Genomic DNA, 26,077 nt, shown 5'->3' on the forward strand with positions numbered 1-26,077 from the left:
TATCTATACCATTCTACAATAAAACAGATTGTATAAAAGTTTGTTATTCATGACTAGTTAGAGAACTTGTGATATAAAAAATTGTATTTTCTCCAAATGTTTTTCTTTCAGGTAGAAATTTAATTAATGTCATATGATTTATCTGTTTTGAGTAGTTGGATTAAAAGTAGTAGCTTAAAGTTCTGAAAAAAAATCATTTAAAAATAAAATGTATATTTATATTGACTGGCAATAAATATCATAACGAGTTTTATGGATATTATAGTAATTTCAATGGTTGAGATCATGAGTCAGTTGAAGCTAAACCACCATGGAAAACCTAGAAGCACTGGACGGCTATTTCATCCTATTGTGCGACTCCTCAACGGCAAATTTGTTTAAGTGACGAAATGAACTATTTTGGATGCACACTGCTGAGGAGTCCCACAATATGAAAAAACAACAATCTAGTACTTCCAGGTTTTTCATGTTGGTCTAGCTTCAATTGACTGGTGACCTCACCCATTGAAATTAATAATAAATATTTAAGAAAAATTACCCAATCACAAACACTGTCGAATAATTTTATTCTGATTGGTTATCTAAAATGTTATTTACTTATCAAACATATATCTATGTATTATTATATTATTAAATTAAACTAAAACATATATAAGTTAATAATTTGAAATGGAATGAAAACAAACACCATACAATAATAACAACAACAATATAGAACATTGAATATATTGTTTATTTAATGAAGATATTTATGGATTATTAATCATGAGACAAAATAACAATGAATTAAAATTTTGTTAAACCATAATTTTCTTTTTTTTGTTTTCATTATGAATCAAACATTTATTAATTTAACAAATTTACGATCAGATACAAATTTAACATTATATGGAGAAAATAATATTGAAATTTATAGTGCATTTTTTGTACAGACAACAATATGTATTATTGGAGCAATATTAAATATAATAAATGTAATTGTATTAAGTCATAAACAATTTGAAGCTACACCATATTTATTTATGACAGCATTATCTTTAACTGATACTGGAATATTACTTGTTCATTTACCATCTGGTTGGGCAAGGTAAATTGCATATATATATATATATATATATATATATATATATATATATATATATATATATATATATATATATATATGGTTTGGTTTGTAATGAAAACGATGACTGTTATCGATTCAGGAATTCGGATATTATTATTATTATTAGAAGCCTTATTCAACATTATATTTTTGGTACAACATAGAATTCTCAGCATAGAGTATTTCAACAAGTTTCCTTTTATACCTTGATCGATTGTGACGATAAATTTTGAATGATGACCAGTTAGATGTTAGGAGTTCGGTAATCCACATTTGATTAATGTTCATTCGTTTCAATCCATATTGCCGGCCACCATGATGTCGCTGATTGTACCTTTTTTTATCCCGTATAGCGAAAGATTGTAAACTTTTCATAAACGCGCCTGAATAGATTGTGTGCACAATAGACATAATGATGTGCTAAAAACAAACAACAAAACAGATAACTTGATGAAATATCTAGATCGGAAGAACAGGTAGCCCAGATATTCAAGCAGGCCGCCTTATTATAGTGTAGTTAAATTCCTGGAATTATTGATGATTACTATTTTGTCTATTTCACTGAGACATTAAATTGTATAAAGCAATAACTAGAATATTTCATTGTAGTGTGATGCAAGTTTTATTGTGTTTACTACCTCAAAATCGCTACTAATTAAATCAGTAATATTCATAACTAGATGAGGTATTAATAGATACTATTTATAATTCATCTTGCTATACTTCATATCTTTTTAGGAAGCTGTTATTTAAGTGTTGTAATGATTAAACGATTAATGTTATTTTAATAAAATGAAATATAAACATGGAGCTTCTGAAGTACTAAGATTTAAAACTCATTTCCTTTAACAATTTGTGCACTTAGAAGTGAGTTATAATAATGTAATGAAACTTTGGTCAATTTAGTAATCATTTTGATTAAGTTGTGTCAATCATTAGCTGATTAGATGAAGTTAATGTAGAATCCTGGAATACAATGAATTAACCTTTTATCCTTAGTATATCTATATATTTGTATATAAATATACAGAAAAAACTGAAGATACAGCCCTCAGATTAAATTATTGTATGTTGGAAATCACTTCAAAATATATGGTAAATTCTTAATCTTACGACCTGAAACTATTTAAAAATATAGTCACTTTATTTTAAATAATATTTAAGAGGACAATCTTTCAATAAAATAGGCAAAAAAATGGAGGGGAAATTAGATAGATAAAAATGTTTTTATGCTAAAATACATATTATGTAAGTATACTTCGTTGGATTACTAGCTGGATTAAGAGAGGATTTCAATTCACTAAATCAAAAATAGTTATGAAAAATCAATTTCTAGTGAAAGGCGACCAGTACTGCATTTCCATTTAAATGCCAATCAAGAGAAATTAGGTCATATAAACTAGTTTGAATGTGATCTATTTAAAATAGTATACAAGATAGAACTGGGCATTTGTTTGATCTACCAGATTATTTATAAGTAATAAAAGATGAGTGTTGAAAAGAATATTTATTACTTAATTACGCCCGCTACCTCTCATAGGCCGCACACTAGCACTCTCCAACTAACCATGTCTTTTACAGTTGTTTCCAGTTGCTGTCCATTTTTTTCATGTCAGCTCCCAATTCTCGGTTCAGCGTGTTGCTTGGCCTTCCGCTTCTTCATTTCATTTCAGGGTTCAAGTTAGCACTTGACTCGTGATGCAGTTTGATGATTTCTTCAATGTCTGTCATATCCACTTCCAACACCTTTTCCTAATTTCCTCTTTAACTGAGGGCTTATTTGTTTTCTCCCACAGTAGGGTGTTGCTGATGGTATCTGGCCAACGGATATTGAGTATCTTGCGTAGACAATTGTTTATAAATACTTATACTAATTCGGTGATGACTGTGGTAGTTCTCCAAGTTTCAGTCCGGTGAGACCCATGTAGCTTTTTGTATGAGTGTGTGGGGAAACATTTTGTCGCTTATAACCAGTTTGTCGAATACACATAGATTTGCAAACCTCTCTTCATTCTCGTTCTATTCTCTCAGTCAGTCCATATCGTCCTACGATATCTTCATATCAGATGTTGTCCATTCCAGTTTTAGCATTTCGATCTATCAGGTTGGTCAATTCGTATCCTGGACGCTTCGCTACGGCTGACTGCAACCTCTTGTAGAACTGATCTTTATCGTTTTCGTTGCTATTGTTGGTGGGTGCATAACATTGAATAACATCCATTGTCATTTCCACCTTTGTTATAAAAGATGCTTCGACGATTCTGGTTCATTAGTTTCCCATCCGGTAGGTGCTTTTCGTGCTTGTTTAGACATTATCAGAGTAGCTCCCTGAGTGTGAGGAGCATTTTCCTCTTCGTGATCGGAGTAAAGTAGCGTCTCTCCCGTACTTACTTTTGCTGTTCAATTCGAGTTCAGTGGGTTTTGCTGATACTGAGAATCGCCAATTTGTATCTTCTCATTTCCGTTGCTATTTGACTGCTTCTTTTGGCCTCCTACATTGTTCGGACGTTCCATGTCTCTATGTTAATTGTTGCTGTGGTTGTGAGAATTGAGCATCAGCATCTTGACTTCTGAATAATCTAGGCTTTCATCATGAGACATCATAATTCTTCCTTAACCTCGGAGAATACAGTTGAAATGGTCTAAATTGTTTAATCTGGTTTGTGTATTTTCAGCAATGCTGTTTTCTTCAAGATAGGGTTGCCAACCACACACCCACTTCTCCTCCTTTGTATGTGCTTGAGACCGGCAGTAGCCGTTGAAGAGCTACAGGCGGTGTGAAGTGATTACCATAATGATGTCGAAAATATGACAAGTTCATCGTAAAGAAAAGGATGATTTATCTTTACTTTGTTTAAAGCACTCTTGAAATAAATGTGAATTTACTTGAAGCATCATGACTTCAGATACAGTTTTAACAGGTTTTCAGAAATCCACTAGTTGTCATTAGTAGTATTTCAGTCATGTAGCTTTTTATTAGTGAGTAGTGCATAACTAAATGCATAAACTGGTATTGTCTATATATGGATGTAGAGTAATTTTCATCCATCCTTTTGCTTACTACTCATGATAAATTCTGTCATTTGATCTACATTGACCAAAGTTCATTATCAGTAAATACAATTCAGTTACCAGGTTATTCATTCAGTACTGAGAATGGTATTAAATATTTCATCAGTCCGTGACAACATGTCTCTCTGAGTTTCATGCTTGTTGATATATATCAATAAATTTCATCTTCAACTTCAACAGGAATGGCTGGTATTGTGGTAGTTTGTAACCGTCTAATAGTTCTGTTCGAACTTTGGGTCAAAATTTTAAATTCATCTGATTTTCGTGGTATGTTTTAATATAAACCATTGACAATCCTACTTATTATAAAGTGGATCAAAGAGAAACTATCGGTACATAATCCGTTTACTAAATTAGGGTAGACTAACTAAATCAGCGATTACTTATAGTGGAGTGATGAGCGAATATCTCGGCTTTCAACAGTTGAGTCGAAGACCGAGAATCAGCACACTCAATTCAGTTGATGGAGCTGTATTTTATCATTGTCTTTCCAAAAATTTAGACTGGAGACCGATTACACGAATCTGTATATAACGTAATCACCATCTACAGATTCATAGTGATATCAACTGCGATTTTTGCATTAGTTTTCGTTTTTTCATTAAAAATTAGCTAATCATATATATATATGATACCCATAATGCCACAATTGGAAGTTAACTACCTAAATTAAAACTGACTTACACAAAATGGTCGTTGTTCACTTTCTTGATCTGATTGCTTTACCGGTACAAGTGGTCGACGTAATAGTAGCCGACGTAATGCCATATTTTCTTCTCTCAATCGTTGAATCCGTGCTTTTAGTTCAGTAATTATTCGAATTGGTTGTTGACTGACCAAATCATTTGTACCATTTTTATTATGATTTAGTGAATATAATAATTGATGAATAGATGAAAGATCTTTATGCTTTCTAAATATATCATGTAGAATGAATGTGAAGACAGATTATGTTAAATTAAAATTTACATGTTTTCACTGCATAGACATTTTTCTCATCTTAATGTGTATTTCAGATCTCTACTCATACATGGTAGGGACGTATTTTTAATATTCCCCCATCAGGTTAACTAAACTTAATCACTAACATATAGTCTTACAGTAAAAGTGATTTCTGTAGCATAGTTGTCTATTAAGACTGTGTAGAAAGTTACAAGTTGATTATTATAGGTGTCTTTGAAGCATTATTCGTTCAAGTCGGAAACTCTGATTAGTCGAGCAATTTCTGGGTTATATGTAGTCATAGATGGTCATTACAAGTCACTTAAAAATTCAAACCTTTGTTGAATGATATAGTTGGAAAATGTGTAACACATATCTAGCCAACACGTACACCGTCACCTTATGCTAGCTTTTATGAAATCAAGTTCTAAAAAGCCTTAAAATTACAACTTAATCAGTGATTTTTGCAATGGTTTTTATGACTACACACTAATCATAACACGACCCTTCTGTTTTTGTCGATATTTATCATAACGATAATGTTCACCTTTAACTGTATATTTGCAAATCGAGTATTAAAAGTATTACTCTAGGAAATGTATTTATTCCAAATTATTTCTTATATAACGTTTTAAGTTGGTCAGCTAGAATTTTCCATAATGAAATTCATTAGTTATTGAAGTAATAGGGAAAAGTCTGTTAGTTATCTTTTTGAATAACGGGATTTATATAAATAAATAATTTTTTATTTAGTTCAATCAGTGAACTTTTTCGTTTTTTACATTCCTTACGACCTTATGAATTTCTCATTCGGTGAGATGATATACAATTACTTTATTGACCGAGGTTAAACAATGGTGTGTAACGTTTTATATTGATTTCTTAGTTAAATTCTTCAATACGTTTTCTAGGTGATAGCAAAAAATAATAGAATAATGTAAAACCAGAAAGTGTTCTGAATTAACTGGTTTAATAGTAAGTTGTTTAGTCGGTTCAAATTACTATCTCAACAAATATGTATTTAAATTCACATGGTATTGTTTACTTGGATCTTCGCATTGATATGTAGTACTGCAATTGATCAGTCAATTATTGACATATATGGTTACTGTCCGTATTGCCTCGATATTGCCTTAATTCACAAACATTATAAGCAAAGGTGGATAGTGGCTAGTAGTGGGATACAGGACTCGCGTTTCGTCCTAATTGAGAATTGACAGTTGGATGTACCTGCATCTCAGGGTTAGTGTTCTTTCTTGGACTTGATACTGGATTTCACTGCTAGCCACTATCTATCTTTTCCTAAATATGTATTTATTTCTTGGTTTAAAATTTATTAATCTTAAAAACTACTTAATTGTCATAAGATAAACTACATATTTTTATGTTGTTAATTTATGTAGCGTTTAAAAATGTATATTATCAATTAGATTTATTAAGTTGAATTACTTATATTACGTTGTGCTGGCAGATGTAATAATATGCATTCAACGAGTTTTTACATTAATCCCATTTTTACAGTAAACTGATGCAAAATGTCGACTATGGAATATTGTTTAATATGATAACGAATGAATAATTCTTTATAGAGTCAACTTTTCATATATTATTTGATATCATGATGAATTGTTTATATAATGAAAGTCTTATATTAGTAGGTTATATATAATTACTTACGGTTTTTATGTAGTAGTATGTATTAATTTAAAATTTGATTTAATTTCAAACGGTGGGCGCAAAGTATATATATATATATATATATATATATACATTATTCTAAGGTGTTCAATTATGAACTTTAACCTTAAGTTATCTTCTACCATGTACAAATATAGTATTTCAACTCATTTTTTGAAATTTCAACAGAGTTGTTTATAATAACCATAGTATTTTTTAACATTTTTATAACATTTGTAGTGGCCTGATAATTCACGTCCAGAAGAAATGCAGCCTCTCTGATACTATATCCGTCTTTAATAACTTTTTCTATGAGTTATTATCTCTTCTCATTTGAAATTAAATTATTTCTTCTATTCATCTTTAGCAAGTAAGGATAATGAAAATAATTTTAAAAAAGCGCTGTGAATAATTTAAAAAACATGGACAAAATTTTTTAAAAAAATTGGTTATTTCAAAAAACCCTGTTGAAATTTAAAATAGAAAGAAGTTGAAATATTATTTATAAAATATCCATTGAATTTAATTTAACTTTAAAAAGAAAAAATTTTTTTTCATTTAAAACAAGCATAATCTCTACCACCACCCTCATCATCATCACCACCACCACCACCAACAACAACAACAAAACTATTCCTAATCAATTTTGTTTTAAACAATAATCATGTTACTTTTTTTTGTTTTTTTATTTTTGTTAACATTTAACGAAACAAAAAAATGACAGAAATCGATTACTTTAATTTATTTATTCAGTTGTATATAGATCGATTTCATGTTGTCATGTGAAGAAAAAATTAAATAAATAAAACAATAACAATAATATAATTGTTATCAACATTTTATAATTTATTTCTTCACTTTTCTCATGTTTTATATCTTTTTTTATATGATCTAATTTATGCCATAAATATTTATGTTTAGTTCTATTTAAAGAATTCCTCTTCTTCTCCTTATTATTATTATTATTTACTATACATGAAGATAAACAATCGATAAGTTATCATTTGTTTCAGATCATTTTCTAAAAGTTAATACGATTGACAATGATTTCATTATTGACGAACGAATGGATACATTTGAATTTAGGTAAAATAAATAGAGAAATGAAATTGATGTAATATTTGTTACTAAATTTCAGTAACCATAATTACAGTAATACAGAGAAAAAAACCCACGGAAGAAACGTTATTATTTGTTTTGCTTTATTGTAGTATACAAGTGCACTTTAAAGTGTAATCAATAATGAACCATTAAAAAAAAGAAATAAATTATATCATCGTCTGTTATTTAATCATTTAAATAAAGATTGTAATTTTGTCTAATCAAATCTAATGTAAACTAGTCGAGTACTTATAAACTATATTATGATTGTATCAGAAGGGTTTTTTGGATATTATAGTAAGTTTAATAGTTGAGATCAGGATTTGATTGAAGCTAGACAACCATCGAAAACATGCAAGTACCGGATGGCCGTTTCATCTTATTGTGGGACTCCTCAACAGTGCGTATACACGATAGTTAATTTCATTACTTAAACAAATCTAAAATATGAATTTCTTTTTAAAATAATTAACAACGATATTCAATTAAAAGAGAAACTGTATATGATATAATGGTAGCATTTATAAATATATAGTGTAAGTAGTTTTGTACGGACAAGGTTTTTAAATTTAATAATTCTTATTTGGTGTTAACAGGAAGGCATTTGAAGTTGATTGTAATGGTACATGAGATTCTAGTTGCTCTATGTATTAAATTCAGTCGTATTTTATCAAGCTTTATTGGATCAACTCATGCTTACACCATTTAATGTTTATATCAAAATGAATTAGATTTGCAAAGTTGTGGATGAAGAAACTGACATTTTAAATAAATAATATTTTGTAAGATAAATAACTGGTTAGCTATAATGTTGATTTCATAATTAATTAGTAAGTATTGATGTGACGTGTATCACTGGCTTGATTAGTGCTTAATTTGTAATTTAAAAACATATCTGGACAGCATCATTGATGAAAATGGTGGATCTGATGCAGACGTGAAGTCCCGAATAGGCAAAGCAAAAGCAGTATATTTACAATTGAAGAACATCTGGAACTCAAAACAATTGTCAACCAACACCAAGGTGAGAATTTTCAATACAAATGTCAAAATAGTCCTACTTTATGGGGAGGAAACCTGAAGAACTACGAAAGCCATCATCCAGAAGATACAGGTGTTTATCAACAGTTGCCTACGCAAAATACTTCGAATCCGTTGGCCAGACACTATTAACAACAACCAACTGTGGGAAAGAACAAACCAGATCCCAGCGGAGGAAGAAATTAGGAAGAAGTGCTGGAAGTGGATAGGACACACATTGAGGCAAGCACCCAACTGCGTTGCAAGACAAGCCCCTACATGGAATCCTCAAGTCCAACAGTAAAGAGGAAGACCAAAGAACACATTACGCCGGGAAATGGAGATAGACCTGAGAAAAATGAACAAGAATTGGATGAAATAAGAAAGGAAGACCCAGGGCAGAGTGGGTTGGAGAATGCTGGTTGGCGGCTTATGCTCCATTATGAGTAACCGGCGTAAGTAATTAATTCGTCATTTAAAAGCTTTTTTGCTCAGATAAAAGTATAAATCTTCCTAGTATTAGTTAAAGAGCTCATAGCAACTTTCAGTAAGAATAAATCGTCAGAATACTGAAGTAATGTTTTAAAGTTGGTAATAACTTAAATAATGTGAAAAATCTATGGTATTATGTTATTCAAAATATATTTGCTCTTACAGGATATGATGAAGTGTACAGGAGCCAAGTAACTAGAGAAAACCAAAATATTATGCATTTTCTTGAATTCACTATTAAGATTCCTTAATGAGCTACCACAGAATTAAATCTACAGTTCCATAATAAAATACTGAAAAACAAACAAACAGATTTCATTTCAGTTTGAAAGTTATATAACTGAAGTAATTTCAATAATATTAAATGATTATTCATTTTATATCTAAATATAATCAAGACTATATGCTTAACCTATTAAAAATATAATAATAACTCTTATATACAAAATATAACTTGTATTATATTCATGTCAAAAACTCATTCTGGAATACTAATGTTAAAGTAAACTAACTCTTCTTCATCACTGATCAGTTGAAAAAATAGTTAATTTATCATATAGAAATTATTTTAAAATTTAAAGTAAATTTTAATAATTTTACGGTATTAAATGATAAAATAATTTTTGATATGATACTTCGTATCAATAAAGAATAACCTTGGATAATATACATCTATTTATAATTGGTTGCTACAAGGTCATCAGTTATTCACTTTATTTGAAATAAAAGAAATTTTCAAATATCCTAATGTATGTTTACATTATTATTATTATTATTGTTTTAGTGTTTACGAGCAAACCTAACAATTTTATTACATGATGATATTCTAACTTAATGGAAGTTTGTTTCTATCTTACATGTTTGTGTTATTTTTTATTTCTCTATCATTATTTTTCTTTTTTTTTCTTTGGTCTGGTTTTGTTTTTATATTTTTGTTACTGTATAGATAAAAGATGAAAACATTGTTAATATGAATCATATCAAAAAGAAAAAAAAAAAGACTATTTTCAAATATGAATAGTTGTAGATATCATAAAATTTTTATGTTTATGATAGGAACATCTTAAAATATTATACATATGAAGTAGGTGAAATATTTCATTAGATTAATCATGTCCAGTTTATTGAATAAATCATATTATATTCAGTAATAATTGATAATAAAATTGAACATCGGAACTTAAAGAATGTTTGTTTAGGTTACTGAATTTATAGCAGTAAATGACATAAATATAAATATCATTCTATATTAAAGATAAATTTAGAAATAGAGAATTTTTCTAAGCAATTTACTTATATTTACTTAGTGTTGTTTTACTTGTATCTTCTCATTGTTATTTAGGACTGCAATTGATCAGTCTCATGTTGGCATATATGCATCGTGTGCGGATGCCTTGATATAGCCTTAAGTCACTAGATTTATAAGCGAACGATGCTGGGTTCGAGTCCCGGAGTGAACATTAACTCTGAAATGCAGGTACATCCAGCTGACAAGTCCCAAATAGGATGAAACACGCGTCCTTGATTTCACTACTAGCCACTATCCATCTTTGCTTGAAATTTACTTATATGATTTCCATTATGAATAATTGAAAGATCTTTTTTGTTTATTCAATTATTCTGTTTTATTAGTGAAAAAATGTATATCTGCAGAAAATAATACAACATAATGTTTATGATCGCTAAAATATTGATAAATTCTTGAATTTATTAAATTAATCAAGATAGTTGTATTACGGTAGCAACATTTCTGCATACACATTCACAATTGTATTAAATTACTTACTTAATGTGTATGGGATAGAAGCGCCACGTCATCTGCGAAGTCCACATAGTCTGCTTGTATTACATGCTTTCCCACACATGTTGCGGTCCTTATAATCCAGACAATCATGAAGAGAGAAAGAGGAATGAAAGAGTAGGCAGCATTGTCTGATCCAGTCCCTACTTGCAATGCATCTGTGAGCTGTCCTCCATGAACAGCTTTGTAGTTTAGTTCATCGTATGAAATCCGTATGCTGTTGACGATGTTCTCGGCTATCCAGTCCATAGTGTCGAAGACGTTTCCGAAATGTCTTCCTATCCACAGTGTCAAATGCCTTCCCATAATTTTGATGGAGTTTTGTTTTCTGAGCCGTATGGTTTGGTCGTAGAGCTTTCATAGTTCTTCCGAACGACATCATCAGCACAAACGTCCACCTGATCTACAAAATTTTCGCTCTTTCTCATAATCAACGAACTTGATATATGGTGACGAGTTTCACTCAACTAATTGTTCAACGATGATTCGTAGTGTCACAATTCGATCTGTGCATAACCAATCCTTACAGAATACAGCCTGTGGATCTCGAATTTGAGTGTCCTTCATCCGTTTGAGCAACACTTTGTTGAAAAGATTTCCTAGTACTGACAGTAGTGTGATTCCTGTGTAGTTCTCATATTTGCTCAGATCTCTTTTCTTTCGTATCTTGATGAAGTGTCCTTCTTTCCAGTCCATTGAAATATGTTCTTTCTCTCAAATCTTGCTGAATAGGATGTGGAGCATGTATTCAGCTCGTGCTATGTCTAACATCAGAGCTTCAGCTGGTATATTGTTAGGTCCTGCTACTTTCCCCCTCTTGATGTTTGTGATGGCTACTCTCACTTTTTCGATAGTCGGTGGAGTGATATCTATAAGAAGGTTTATATGTGCTGCCTAGATGTCCGATTGATCTTATGGAGCAGGTCTATTTAAGAGTACTCTACCTATCTATTACCTTATTCTTGAATCCCTGTGATTGCTTTGCCTTTGTTGTTTTTTACTGGTCTCTCCCGTTTACCATATTACCTTGCTGGCTTCTTTGTTCGTATCATAAAGTCGCATGATATTTCCTTCTCTTTCAGCTTTTTCCTCTGCTGTTGCTAGCTCTTACACGTATTTCTGCTTTTCGTATCTAATGCTCCACTTCACTTGCTTGTGTTCCTCTGTGTATTCGGCTTGTGAATTGATTTCCTCTGTTCTTGTTCGATTGTTGGTAATTGCTGTCTTCTTGTTCTAGCTTTCTTGAATCCTATTCAGGGTTTCGACAGTGATCTATTCCTTATGATGATACTTGTTATGCCTCGATAAGAATAATCAGTGGTAATTTTTGGAATCCGTTTGTGGACCAATACTATACGTATATTTTTACCGTATAATTGTTAATTAACTAAACTCTTCTTATCGATTAAATGTTTAAATATTTCAATGGCAGTCGATTGACTAATCTATCGATTAAATGTTTAAAGAAAAACTTCCATGGAAATATCGATTATATATATATATATAATTGATAATATATACAAACGTTTTGAATTGCGTTTGTTGTGATCGCTCGTTCTGGTTGGTTTGCAGAATATACTTCTTATTTGAAGCTTGGCCTTTTCCTTCTAGTTAGCGGGGCTGAGACGCATCAATAGCTAGCTTTCTGGTCTTTGGTCACTGAGTCTTATTTCTCGTTCTCAGATTAAATGAACTCGTGATAGCACCAAACCTAGCAATACTTCTCGCAACCTCCTAGCACATCGAAGTTAGTGATTTTTTCATCCCTTCCCAGTTTTCCTCTATACCAGTTTTTTCTTCCTTCAGTAGATTCTGTAAGGCTTGGAACCTGTTTATGAGAGTTATCTTGAATTCGTTATGTTTGTCGGTATCTCGAAAGATGTCCGCATCGAACCTTTGTACTGCTGTTTTCAATGATGGTCTAGCATCAATAAATTCATGATCTCAATCAAAAACTTAATAATCTCCACGACTCCATACTGATAATCTCTTCTTGGTTTGTCAATGATGTTTAAATTGAAACGTTTCATTATGACATTCAACAAGTTACATCTCTAATGAATATTATATGTAAACCAAACACTTGTGAGTTAGAATAAAATCTTTTCTTTAATAATAATCTCTGATATAAAATTAACTCAATGTAAATCATAAAATTATTCATCTACATAAAGTGTTTGACATAATATTTCGCTTTTATTTAGACAGATTGGTAGTTTTCTTGATAATTCATAACATATTTTGGAAGTATACAAAATACAACTAATTTCAGTGTTGGTTGATCTTTGAAAAAAATCTAATTTGTCCATTGGAATCATTTTACTCTTCTTCATGAATTCTTTTTAATAGACTTTTTGTTTCAGATATTATTCATTAGTGAATAGTGTCAATATCATTTTTAGAACATTTTTTCTCATTGTAATTAGTTCAAGACGTTTCTTCTTGATTAAATTTATTCATTCAAGCGTACTGATTAAAAAAATCATATTAGCTAGCAACAAACAAATATGCTCTAAAAATAAGGGCGAAAACATAGGTAAAATGCGATTTCTAAATATTGTAAACAGGTTGAATTTTCATAATTTTGAGCACTTCCGGATAAGATGAGGTCAGTTTTTGTAGTTTTTGAGTCAGGATGCATGTTCAGTGTTAGTTTTAATTTTGTCATTAAAATGTATAGTTTATATTGAATATAAAAAATATCTACATGAAGGTGACCTATTTATCAATATTTGGCTTTACATATTCTATAACGAAAGTTCTTAATTTACGTAAACATTCTTTATTATATAATCTCATTGAAGATAGATTTTACTAATTTCCGTTCTTTATTTTATTAACAAATACTTAAATGGTTATTTGAATATCCAGTAAAGATCAACTTCAAAGATTGAGTAAGTTTTGTATGTCCGCTGTTTTTGCTCAGTAACGCATAATTTTAAATAATTTCTGATGATTCAGACGAAGTTGTGCAGTCGCATATATTGATTATTTATTTCATTGTTTAAATTTATCTGGGTTTTGTGGGCGGATTAATTTGTTTAATTGGTGTTTTATAGACTTTATGAAGCATAAGCTTCATCTTTATAGGTACTTTAATATCTGCTAACAATTAATAAACTGTACTTTCATTTTATACGCTCATAACAAGTGATGATTGAATTATATACATCTAGATTCCTAAGTATAAAATAAACCATTTCAAAAACCCATTTGTTGTTGTTTGATTGTATCTTCCCATTGTTTTTTAGATGTGCGATTGATCGGTCTCTTATCGACATATTTTCACACTGTGCGTATTGCCTTGCTATTGCCTTAAATCACAAGCTTTTTAAGGAAAGATGGATAATGACTAACAGTGGAATCCCGAACTCTCGTTTCGTCCTATTTTAGGACTTGTCAACAGGATGTGCCTGCATCCCACAGTTGATAACAAGTGAATTTAAACTTCACTACATTGCACATTTGAGTGGATATCAGGATTCAGTATCTAAGTGGAGCGAAAGATACTAGGTTCGAGCCCCAGAGTAAACATTAACTCTGAGATGCTGGTACATCCAGCAAACAAGTCCGAAATAGGACGAAACGCGTGTCCTGGATTCCACTGCTGGCCACCATCTATCTTTTTTCATTTTAAAAACCGATTATTCTGGATAATGAAACTACTTTTTAGTGTGAAAAAGCAATAATCTTTATATTTTTATTGAGAAATACTTCAAATACAATTGAAAAAGTAAAATTTAAGATAATTTGCGGATTGATATCAACTAACTAAAGCTGAAAGTAATATAACCTGTAGTTAGATTAAATTCGTAATCGTTTGATAAATTGTCGCTATATGTTTTGATCATCAACTCCTTAAAGTATATTCTTTCTATAGCTTTGATATGTTTGTATCTGAAACTTTTTTGTTTTGATGATCATCACCCCTTTTTTTAATCAATTTATATCACTAATATGGGGGTTGTGGAGATTATTACGTTTTTTTTTATTGAGATCATGAACCGATTGATGTCAGACCACCACCTATGGAAACCTGGAAGCACTGGACGGCCGTTCCATCCTATTGTGGGACTCCTCAGCAGTGCGCATCCACGATCCCGCTCGCGGGATTCGAACCCAGGACCTTCGGTCTCGCGTGCAAACGCTTAACCAAATGGACCACTGAGCCGGCATCCAATGGTGATAGTCCAGTTGGTCAAGCGTTCGCGCACGAGACCGAAGGCCCTGGGTTCGGATCCCGCGAGCTGGATCGTGGATGCGCACTGCTGAGGAGTCCCACAATAGGATGAAACGGCCGTCCAGTGCTTCCAGGTTTTCGATGGTGGTCTAACATCAATCGGTTCATGATCTTAATAAATTTATATCAATTACATATCTGAAATATATATATTAGTTGCTAATATGCTGACTGTGTTAGAATATCATACGGAATGAAAATGTTTCCAGTTATTTGGAAAAAAATGTTTTAAAAATATCCCTTCAGATTTTAGTTTATGTAAGAAGTAATAAGACAATTGTATGTATTTAAAGTTTATTACATAGTTTATGAAGAAACAAAACAGGATAAGTAAGATTTAGAAATTTAATCTTGAATGTGAGCATACAGGCTCATTATTTTTAAACTTTATATGAAACAACTAACAATAAAACTAAGAATATTTTTATAGTTGAATTCATGAGTCAATTGAAGCTAGATCACCATAAGAAACCTGAAAGCACTGGACGGCCATTTTGTCCTAGTATTGGACTCATGAATTCAACTATTAAAATTACTATAATATTCACAAAACCCCTCTCTAATGATAAGAATATTTTATTGTATTTGTTTAAGAGAAATCCATTTAAAAATTATAATTATGTTTTCTATACTTTATGCAATTCTTAAGTTATAGAATCGGTAGTAATATGTTTGTATCAGAAAGGGTTTTGTGGAGATTGTAGTAATTTCAATAGTTAAGTTCATGAGTCACATAATAGGGCGGATCGGCCGTCCAGTGCTTCCGGGTGTTCCATGGTGACCTAGCTTAAACTGACTCATGATCTTAATTATTGAAAGTACTATATATGTTTGTTATTAGTGTCTTACTAGTTTTCAGCGAAGATAAATTTTATGTACATCACTTAGATCACTAATAGATTTTTCCTTTTTTCTCTATTTCATAAAACGTATATGTTAGTAGTAATTTTTATGTTATCAGTAAACGTTCATCTGCATTTAGGATAAAAATAATTTAATGCAAATAACAAAATATGTTTTGTAATGTATAGTTTGACATAAGTTATTAAAGAGTACTCATGTTATGTTTTGAAATTAAAGTACATTTATGATACCATCTCTTAAATAGTATCTCTATCGGATGTGAACATCAATAATCATTAAATTAATGGAAGACAAAGTTTCATGCTTCATATTAGTCCTTATACAGTAAAAATAAACATTTCACAATATTTTTAAACGTTTCTTGGTTAACTCTACATTTAACCAAAAGATGACTATAAGCAAACATTTAGCTAATTTAACATAAAATAAATAAGCAAACATAATATTTTTTACATATGCAGATTTCAGTTGAATATATAATGATGCGATACTGATATTATCATAGCTATGTTCATAATGTCAGTGTATGTAAGTGATAGAATCTTTTTAATTATTAAACTAGAAGTATACACGTTTATATGGAAGCAAGTAACCACAATTTTTGCTTACATTACGTATGTACATCCAGTTTCACCGCAATCTAAGATGAATACCAATGTTTTTAGAGTTAAAATAGGGAGAAGAACACTGAACTGAATAGATCTGTGTACATTTTAATGAGGTTCAGGACGATAGTGGGAAAATGGAACATTATTGATGAACCATTTCGCTATTAGATGGTAACTAGTATGAAATCATTTTTCTTGAAATATGATTGTAGAAGTTATCATCGAATTTTTAAGTACCGCAACTTTAATCAAATTTTATTTTTTGTTGTTGTTGCTAAATTCAATTTATTTACTCATGGATTAAAAAAAGGTTTAAGAGAATGGATATAATTATATCTTTCTCTTACTTAAAACAAAACATATGTGTTTATCTAGATGAATATGATTATGTCGATTTATAGTTTGTTTCTTTAAATTAACTTACTACTTAGAAATGAATTTAAAATATAATTTTAAGATGTCAGTGAGAAATTCTCATAACTATGGAAACTCATTTCTGAAACTTCAATATCACTATTTAAATTATAATCTATACCGAATGATTACACTAAAACAAGTCACCTGAATAAATGAACTAATTTACCGCCACTGATATGTCAGATAAAAAAAACAACGGATCCAGCATCTTAAGTCACGAAAGAAATTCTCCTGCTTCTTTCAAGCTTTTTGTTAGTTGAAATAGCGAAACGTGAATAATAGAACTATAGCTAATTTCTTTAAGAAATAATACTAACTGAAGATTCGATATGATTCTGCAGACAGTCATTTTCTTGTTCTAGATATCAGTTTAGATCATAGTTCTTGCTGAAGGTTCAAATATCATTTTTACCATAAATAAGCCGAATATATCTAAGGTTTAAAACTAATAGTAATGTAAGTTATAATATATTTAATGAAGCATTCAACAATATGTCTAATAGTCAACTAGTGTTGGATATATGTAAAGAAATGAACATTAAGTTTTGGGAAATATTAATATTTACATCTTAAATAATTATTCAGATAATTAAAAGACTAGTATTTGAACAAAGAATAATCTTTTCGCTAAATTCTCTTCAGGTTCTACAATTATATATTCAATTTAATAATCCGAAAAATGATCAGGTTAAGGGCAAAGTACATCGTTTAAATCATGTGAATTTAGGAATATTCTTCGTTCAAATACTAGTCTTTTAATGTAATGGGGATCTTTAAACGATTCAGATAATTGTCAAACTATATCCAGATCAAAAATTAGTTCAAGTTTTTTTTTAAAGTAAGTTTTTTAGATCAAACTGATGAAAATAAGTGCCTAACAAAATTGTTTTATTTAGGAATATATAACGGTGATTATTTTGCATAACTAATTCTCATTAAAGTTAGCCAATGGGGGTTAGAATTCATTCCTAGATTATTTAATATTATAATAATTTTTAACAAAGATTGATCTAATACACAATTTGTTACATAAAGTTTTTTTTAGGATAATTAGAAAGATATTTCTTGTTGTTTAAAGTACGTTTTTTAAATTATTGTATATTGTAAAAGTACAGAATATTTTATATGATAATACGATTTATTTCAATGTCATAATTAAACTGAAAGGGTCATTACTATTTCAATGAACTGGGAATAAGTAGAACTATTGAGAAGAGGATCATAGTAACTACTAAATTTTGTATACACTTCTATAGCTAACAATCATTGAATAAATACTATTTGTCATCTAATTATTTTTCAATTGGTAATTCTAATGCCGATTTGCAAAAAACTACTGAATGCATCTTTTGTATCCGTTAATAGTACAAAACATGACATTGAGAAGATAACTGAACATCTGCAATTCTAAAATGTAACATTATAATTCGAACTAACGGTAATTGTCAAATTAAATGTTTTGTAGTTATTATTAAACTGTTTGTTTGACTTTATGTCATGACCACTAAAGTTTTATTCAATGTTTAAGCTTTAAGAAAATATGAAGATGTTTACTTTACTTATTTTGTTGCAGTGACAGCATTCTATTACAGTATCTATCAATGTTATCTATTTGATGTTTATGATTTTGTTACATTCGGAAATTTATCTTTTTGTGTTCGTAATTTGCTGGACTTATTCGATATAGTACTAAAAATGTTTAATAATAACTCCGATTCATTACTTTAAATAAAATGAGTACTAAAAACTTTATGCTAGAGATCCTAGTGATTCTACATTATTTTAGTTACAAAACGTTGATTATCATTTTATGCAACATCATTAGCCCTTACCTAAAATTGAAGGGAGCTCTTTTGAAGGTATTGAAGGATTGTAGAAACGATTTGCTCAAGAAATGCCTATGATTCTTTGCATTTACAGGTTTTGTTAACTTTATAATCGTTCGAGTTTTCGTTAACTAGTTTGTTAAGTTGAGCATCACGACTATATGTTTGAACAAATTTGTCAACATATGTCTAGGTATTGGATTTAGTTTGTGAAATTTGTTGATTGCAGATTGTTTTAAACCTTGTGTTTCAGTACTTTTACTCTATATGATTCGTAATGTTGATATCTTTTAAGTAAGGTTCATATCTTTAGTAATTAGCGCAACTTGGTATGATTAGAGATACTCGGTAAACTAATTGTTCTTGCACTCCTATGTGATTTTATATAGTGACTGTTATGATTGATACTATTCGTTTTGTATGAAATGCTGAATTTGGTTTCACTTACTAACATGTCATTTAAGTGCATATAACAGGATGAACATTCCAGGGATTTGGAAATTCTCGTGATCAGTTTTAAAACTTAGAATCACGTATTGTTGAGAGATCTGTTGCATCTAGTACTGTAGATTCAGATAGTTTGTTAATTAAAGTATTTGAACAATAAATGACCATACTCATCTATTCCAAAGTTTGGTTAATTAAAACAATATCAGATCACAATAAAATAATTAGTATTTGCTTTCTTATTTTTAGGTAGATCATTAAGATGACAACTTTAGACGCTATTGTTTTTCAGATCATAACTTGTGTTATTTCTTGAAGGAGACTGAGAAGTTTTCATCAATTACATATACATGCAAACCTGATGTTTCATTCAAACAAAAATTATATTCATATATATAGATATATATATGATATGAGTTTATGAATAAATTAGATTATTGTGAACAGGATGCTTCAATTTATTTTATTAATTAATTTCACTGACGCCAAATAATAATTTCCGTCAAACGTTGTATTTTTCTATTGACTATTTGCGTGTTTGTGCATATACGTTATTGATATAGCTTAGCAGTTTGTTTTAAAAGTTTTGCTTCGATGTTAACGTTGTTTATATAAGTCTCAATACAATTGTCTTACTATTTCGTTTCATTAACTTTCATTCATTAAACAGAGTGAAAACTATGGATTAAATATTAGAAATAATAATAATGGATTTTTGGGAGAGATTAAAATTCAGTATAATAGCTGTTTTCTTTAGTAAGATATCAAGATTAACGGAGGTATGTATATAGTAAATTAGTTAATATATATCTCATACTTTATAGACAATCTTACTTAATGGGATATTATAATGTCTCAAAATTCAATATTTTAATCTATGTTTAACCGAGGATAAAAAATGTATACACTTTATTATCAGACATTGGAAATCAATACTTCGAAAAAAAGAGAACGAACTGAATAAGTCTGTTATGTGTCTTCACAGAAGAATTTATTTGTTTGAATTGTAAATCGCATATTATGTCTCTTCATGAGACTATTTTAGAAGGAGGTTTAAGGAAAACAATCGTAATGCTCATTTGTAAGAAACAGTTTTGTCAAACACTTCATTAATTTAACGTCTAACATAGCTACACGATTGTGACTTGTTTACTAATAACTTATTTAGTGTTTTTTAGTCACATTCAACAAGATTGAATATATGCTGTTTCTGATACCAAGTGCCAAGTTAAATGTATGTGATAAATAGTTTCATTTTTTGTCAAATATATTGATACTCCTTATTGTTTACTGATTAATTACTGTAAGCAGCTCGATCGAGGAGGTCATGAAAAACCCAATATTAACTTCTCCAACTAAAGTTTTGGATGTTGTGATGCATCTAACAATAATATGATAGTACAGGGTTGTTGGCTGACAAACAACAAAAGTACTTGGTAAATATAATTTAATTAACATTAACACCTATACAATATAAGACTAATTATTTTTTACTATATAAATTGTAGGGGTACATTATTATTGTTACGCAATAATAATTTTACACGTCTTTAAATATGTACTTTTGATCAATAATATTTCAGACAAGTAAACTTCTAATACGTTTTGGATCGAACTACTACACCTAACAGTTGTTCACAGTATGAGAAGTTAAGTTGTTCTAGAAAATGTCTTGTTATTGATATACTTATGAATGTAATCCTCATGAGTATAATATCCATTAAAAATCAGTTAAAGTTTGACTAATCTTCATAGTCATATTGCACGTTGTAATAGTAATCTCAAATTGCTACTGATGAAACAAGTACTTAAAGCAAATATATTAGTCTGATCATATTTGCTAGTTTACTCCTATGATTTCAAATAACATGACATTAAACATATTTAGAAAGAAACTGGATCAACATTTATTTTGATGTTTGATTTCCAATTTAACCGTTTCCATATAATTACAATTAACTATTATATAATGATAATGCTTATCGAAGAGCAACCACAAGAAATGGTAGTGCTTGTTATCATTTGAAAACTTATTTGCCTCGAAAATCAAAATAAAGTTCTAATTTTCTGGGAGAAATTTCCATGTAGTATTACACTTGAAGGTTGGAAATTGATATCTATATTATTCTTTTAATTCTCATGATTACTGTACGCATAAATTAATCCATAGATTTCTAAACTTTAATCAATAAATCTATCAGTATAGGGGTTGTGGAGATTGTTAAGTTTTGATTGAGATCATAAACCGACTAATGCCGTGACCAGTGGAGGTAATCCGTGTCGGGTAGAAACAGGTGTCTACCTCAGTACAATGGAAGATGATTGTGCAACTTCGCTGATTGGTTGAGGTTAGACATTAACAACATTGGATGCCGGCTCAGTGGTCCAGTAGGTTAAGTGTCCTCGCGCGAGACTGAAGGCCCTGGGTTCGAATCCCGCGAGCCGGATCGTGAATGCGCACTGATGAGGAGCCCCACAATAGGATGAATCGGCCATCCAGTGCTTCCACGTTTTTAATGGTGGTCTAACATCAATCGGTTCATGATCTCAATCAATAAATCTATATTTAGAAGGAAGGAGTAAGCATGTTACCCAGTTTTTTGGTTATATTTATTAGTTATAATATTTGGATCTAACGATAATTGTAAATTGTACCCATTTAGTAAGTATTAACTAATCAGTGGCGGTTGATACCTTCCTAATATATGTTATGTGCTTATGCCCGGACATACTGGACTGCATCATACCATAGATGGAAAATAACAATTATACAGGTTCGTTACTAATAAACTGAAAATATCTTAGGAATAGAAAATAGTATGACAATAGTCAATCGGTCAAATAAGAGCTTATAATCAAAGGAATGTGAATATACATGTAATATAGTTACTTAACAGTCATACAATAAGAATATTCATTTAATATTAGTTCATAGATAATTCACAACGGTTACATTCATTTATTCTTCGTACGGACCTAACAAAATTACTTTGAGTTAACCTACTAATCTAGACACAAAACACTTGAGACATAGTTCATTTGTTGTTTTATTCTTCCATGTAACACAATGTCATAAAACTCCATAGTTGTAAGCTAAAAATAAAAGGACTATGTTGATTTTCGTGTAGAGCAAATGAGATGCAATATTTAAGTAAGAAAATCAGGAAATAATTTTTCGGCCAGACTATAACTTATGGATGAGCCAATCAGGTATAAGATAACAGGTCTCGGGTTTTGGCGCGAAATTCATTCAACCATTCGGCTAAATAGCGTTTTGATACTTTAGATGGTGTCGATTCATGATGAAAAACCTAAATCTAATTCCTAACCCTAATCATAATCCTAATTCTCCACACTGGTTTACAACCTTCGTTTAGTCCTAGTTATAAGATGGACATTCTCAAGGTCACTTTAGCGTCGCTCAAAAGTTGTCCATAATTTATAGTCTCATTAATTTTCCTTTTCTTTCATCAATCGTTATGAAATAAGTTCATTAATTATGAATGAAGCTTGATCTGATTCTTTGACTCTGTTGTGTAATAACTCTTGTGGTGCAGATATAGTCAACTATTTAAATAATAGTTTAACTGACTGTTATGTTACTCAGATAAAAGTAAATATATTTCATATTTAGCAGCTGGTGAATACTATAAAATTAAACATGGATACATTGAATTATCATGTCAAGTGTATTTAACTTGAAATCATTTGAATTTTCGTTTGAGAAAAACACAGAAAGCAAGCAACTTATCTAACTACCAAGCATACGTAGCAGTTTTTCCAGAGTTAACAACTTACAAGAATAACAACTATATTCAACAGTTTCTGAGTTTATTCTCCTAAACTTTATGGACTTGATTTTAAAATTACTGGTTCGTAGATGGGTCTTACTTGATATTCTTACTGTACTATTATTCAACTGACATTGTATCTTCCTAAGGATTTATTGACATGTATACGAATAAAGGGTGAAAAATCTATTCAGTTTGTTGTATGATTAAAATGATATACAACTATCTCCAAAATACTTCTTGAACTTGTAATTCAACATATTGTTTTATACATTAAGCATTTTATCTGCACTAATCTACTTCGACACTTTAATCATTACATCAAAATGATAAGCTTTCAAAGTTATCTAATCTAATAAATTACATTGATGCATATCTTCTCAATCAATATTTATTCCCTTCAACTAAGTACTAAAATGACAATTGTTCACGATTGTTTGTAAAGTTTATTTGAAACAGAAAGAGAATACGTATAATATTTATGATATAAAGAGTTGCATATATATGATGAACAGAAATTCATGTTTAACATTGATGCTTCAAAATTTCACGAGTTCGATCGCTTAATTTTGAACTGTTATATTTCTCGTTTCAGTGAACATAATTGTTTTTTTTTAAATCATTGGTTTTAGAATTAATAGCATATATTGTGTTATTTAGGTAAGTTATCCTACTTATCATAAAGGTAATCGTTCTTCTAACCTGTTATATAACTATATTCGATTGTTTATAGTATATATGATATCTGATTACTCACAGTTAATTTGTTAATTAAATAAACATTTTTTAAATTTTATTTCATTATATAGATGTGGAACACAACTTCGAATATGTCAAACAGAAATATATAAACAACTTAGGGTTATATTGTTATATTACGTAACATATATTGGATTTGGATTAGGGAATATACTTGAAGCTTCATCTGTGTGGATAACTGTGTTAATATCAGCGGAACGTTATATCATTATGAAGTGGCCACATTTAGGCAAGTTATATTTTGCAAGATATCAAGGAAAATGGCAAGTGTTTATCACTGTATGTATAGCTGTGGTATTTAATTTTCCCTTATTTTTTACATTGAAAATCAATACTTCTGTTGTCCAAGGACCTAATAATACAAAGAGACATTTTCATTACAGTAAATTAACATGGTTTGGACAATCACCATACTATCACACGTTTACATGGATACGGTTTATCTGTGTTCAATGTATTCCATTGATTACATTGTGTATCGTTAATTTTATGCTTCTACGTTTAACATGGTCTAGTTATCATAACCAGAAAGCACATCAATTAAGTCAACAAAGTTATATGAAACGTTCATCACTTCCAATGACATCAAGGATTGATGAAAATAATGAGACTTGTTGCCAAAGTGTAAGTGATATACCTTATAATTTACAAATAAAACCTCAAGCAATCTCCAATTTCACAACTCAAGTAACAATTTCAAAAGATATTGCTGACAACACTACAATATATAGAAATAACAGTCCAACTCCAACAAAGCGTATTTCTTTAAGAAACAGACGGTTGGAACGTTCACAGCAAGCAAATAACAAATTGTCAATATTATTAATGACTGTGATATTTTTGTTTATTATCGGTCAGATTCCTCAAGCTTTAGCGTATGTGCATATCTTGGAACTGATTGTACCAAGATCTTGCATAAAATGTCGACCATATTCAGCTCTCTATAAACATTTTAGTCAGCTGTTATGTTTAATTACATCAACAACTAATTTCTTTTTATATGTTGGTCTGAATAGAAACTTTCGTGAATGTCTGACTGGATTATGTCATACAAGGAGAAAAGACAAAATTTTTAAACGTTGAATAGAATTTCACTGGAAAATAACATGAATCCAATTCATTGAATTTTCATTGTATGTACATTTCATATTTTGTTCACTTATCTGAATATCTTTACGCCCTGTATTTTTTTGTAAAAATCTATTCGGTTTGTAAGAGCTAAGGCTATTTTGTCTGGTGAACATCTAAATATTGTACAAAAAGATTCGAATAATAATATTTTGTATCATACATTTCAGATAATTACTATTCTGAAAGATTTTTAATCTTAAATATACCTCACATATTTTCTTCAGTAATGATCTTGGATTTCAAGCAAATCACGTTATATAACTGACTGGCTATTGTCTAATTACATTAACCGATCGTAATAACAGCAATACTGATTTATGAGAACAATCGGATTAGTTGTCGTTTTCTATTTAAAGTTCAACAACAACTGAAGTTTATTCCGTATTTTTTAATGTTTTTACCAAATGTCATTCAAAAATTGCATTTTGAATGTCTTTATAGTTCTGTATGTAACATTTTGTGCTTAATAGTCTATTTTTTGAAAATATGAGAAACAAGATCAAAAATATAACATGTCAGTACCGACTTCATTTACACGTTTAAATGTTGAATAGTTCCAACTACTTCGTAGATTATTTTATCAAACTTCATTTGGTATTTTTAATCAAGTGATCAATGTGTTTGACTAGAATTTGATGAACAGTTATCTGTTAACCAAAACGTTTGATAAAAAATATAAAAAAAGCCCACTGGTTAATCTTAACACTCCAAAGCAATTTCTGTTCATTGATTAATATCGGCCTAAAAATAGTTCGGTTATCCAACTAACGAAGTGGTCATCAAT

The 26,077-nt window shown here is 30.0% G+C and overlaps 1 protein-coding gene across 1 annotated transcript; it reads left to right on the plus strand.

The window, feature by feature from the left end:
• Positions 1-896: 896 nt before the first annotated feature.
• Positions 897-25,818, plus strand: MS3_00009819 (uncharacterized protein). Its single transcript, XM_035734186.2, has 2 exons — positions 897-1,087; positions 24,213-25,818. Exons 1-2 carry the CDS (start codon positions 1,023-1,025, stop codon positions 25,243-25,245), a joined length of 1,098 nt encoding a protein of 365 aa, XP_035589079.2. The 5' UTR covers positions 897-1,022; the 3' UTR covers positions 25,246-25,818.
• Positions 25,819-26,077: the final 259 nt, after the last annotated feature.

This window comes from Schistosoma haematobium, chromosome 1 (genome assembly GCF_000699445.3).
Source record: "Schistosoma haematobium chromosome 1, whole genome shotgun sequence".
Taxonomy (NCBI): Eukaryota; Metazoa; Platyhelminthes; class Trematoda; order Strigeidida; family Schistosomatidae; genus Schistosoma; species Schistosoma haematobium.

Excerpts from the sequence above, each read along its gene's own strand:
- MS3_00009819 (XM_035734186.2), top strand. The coding sequence starts at position 1,023 with ATGACAGCATTATCTTTAACTGATACTGGAATATTACTTGTTCATTTA. Across the intron at positions 1,088-24,212 it reads TTACCATCTGGTTGGGCAAG|ATGTGGAACACAACTTCGAA; the intron begins GTAAATTGCATA and ends TTCATTATATAG.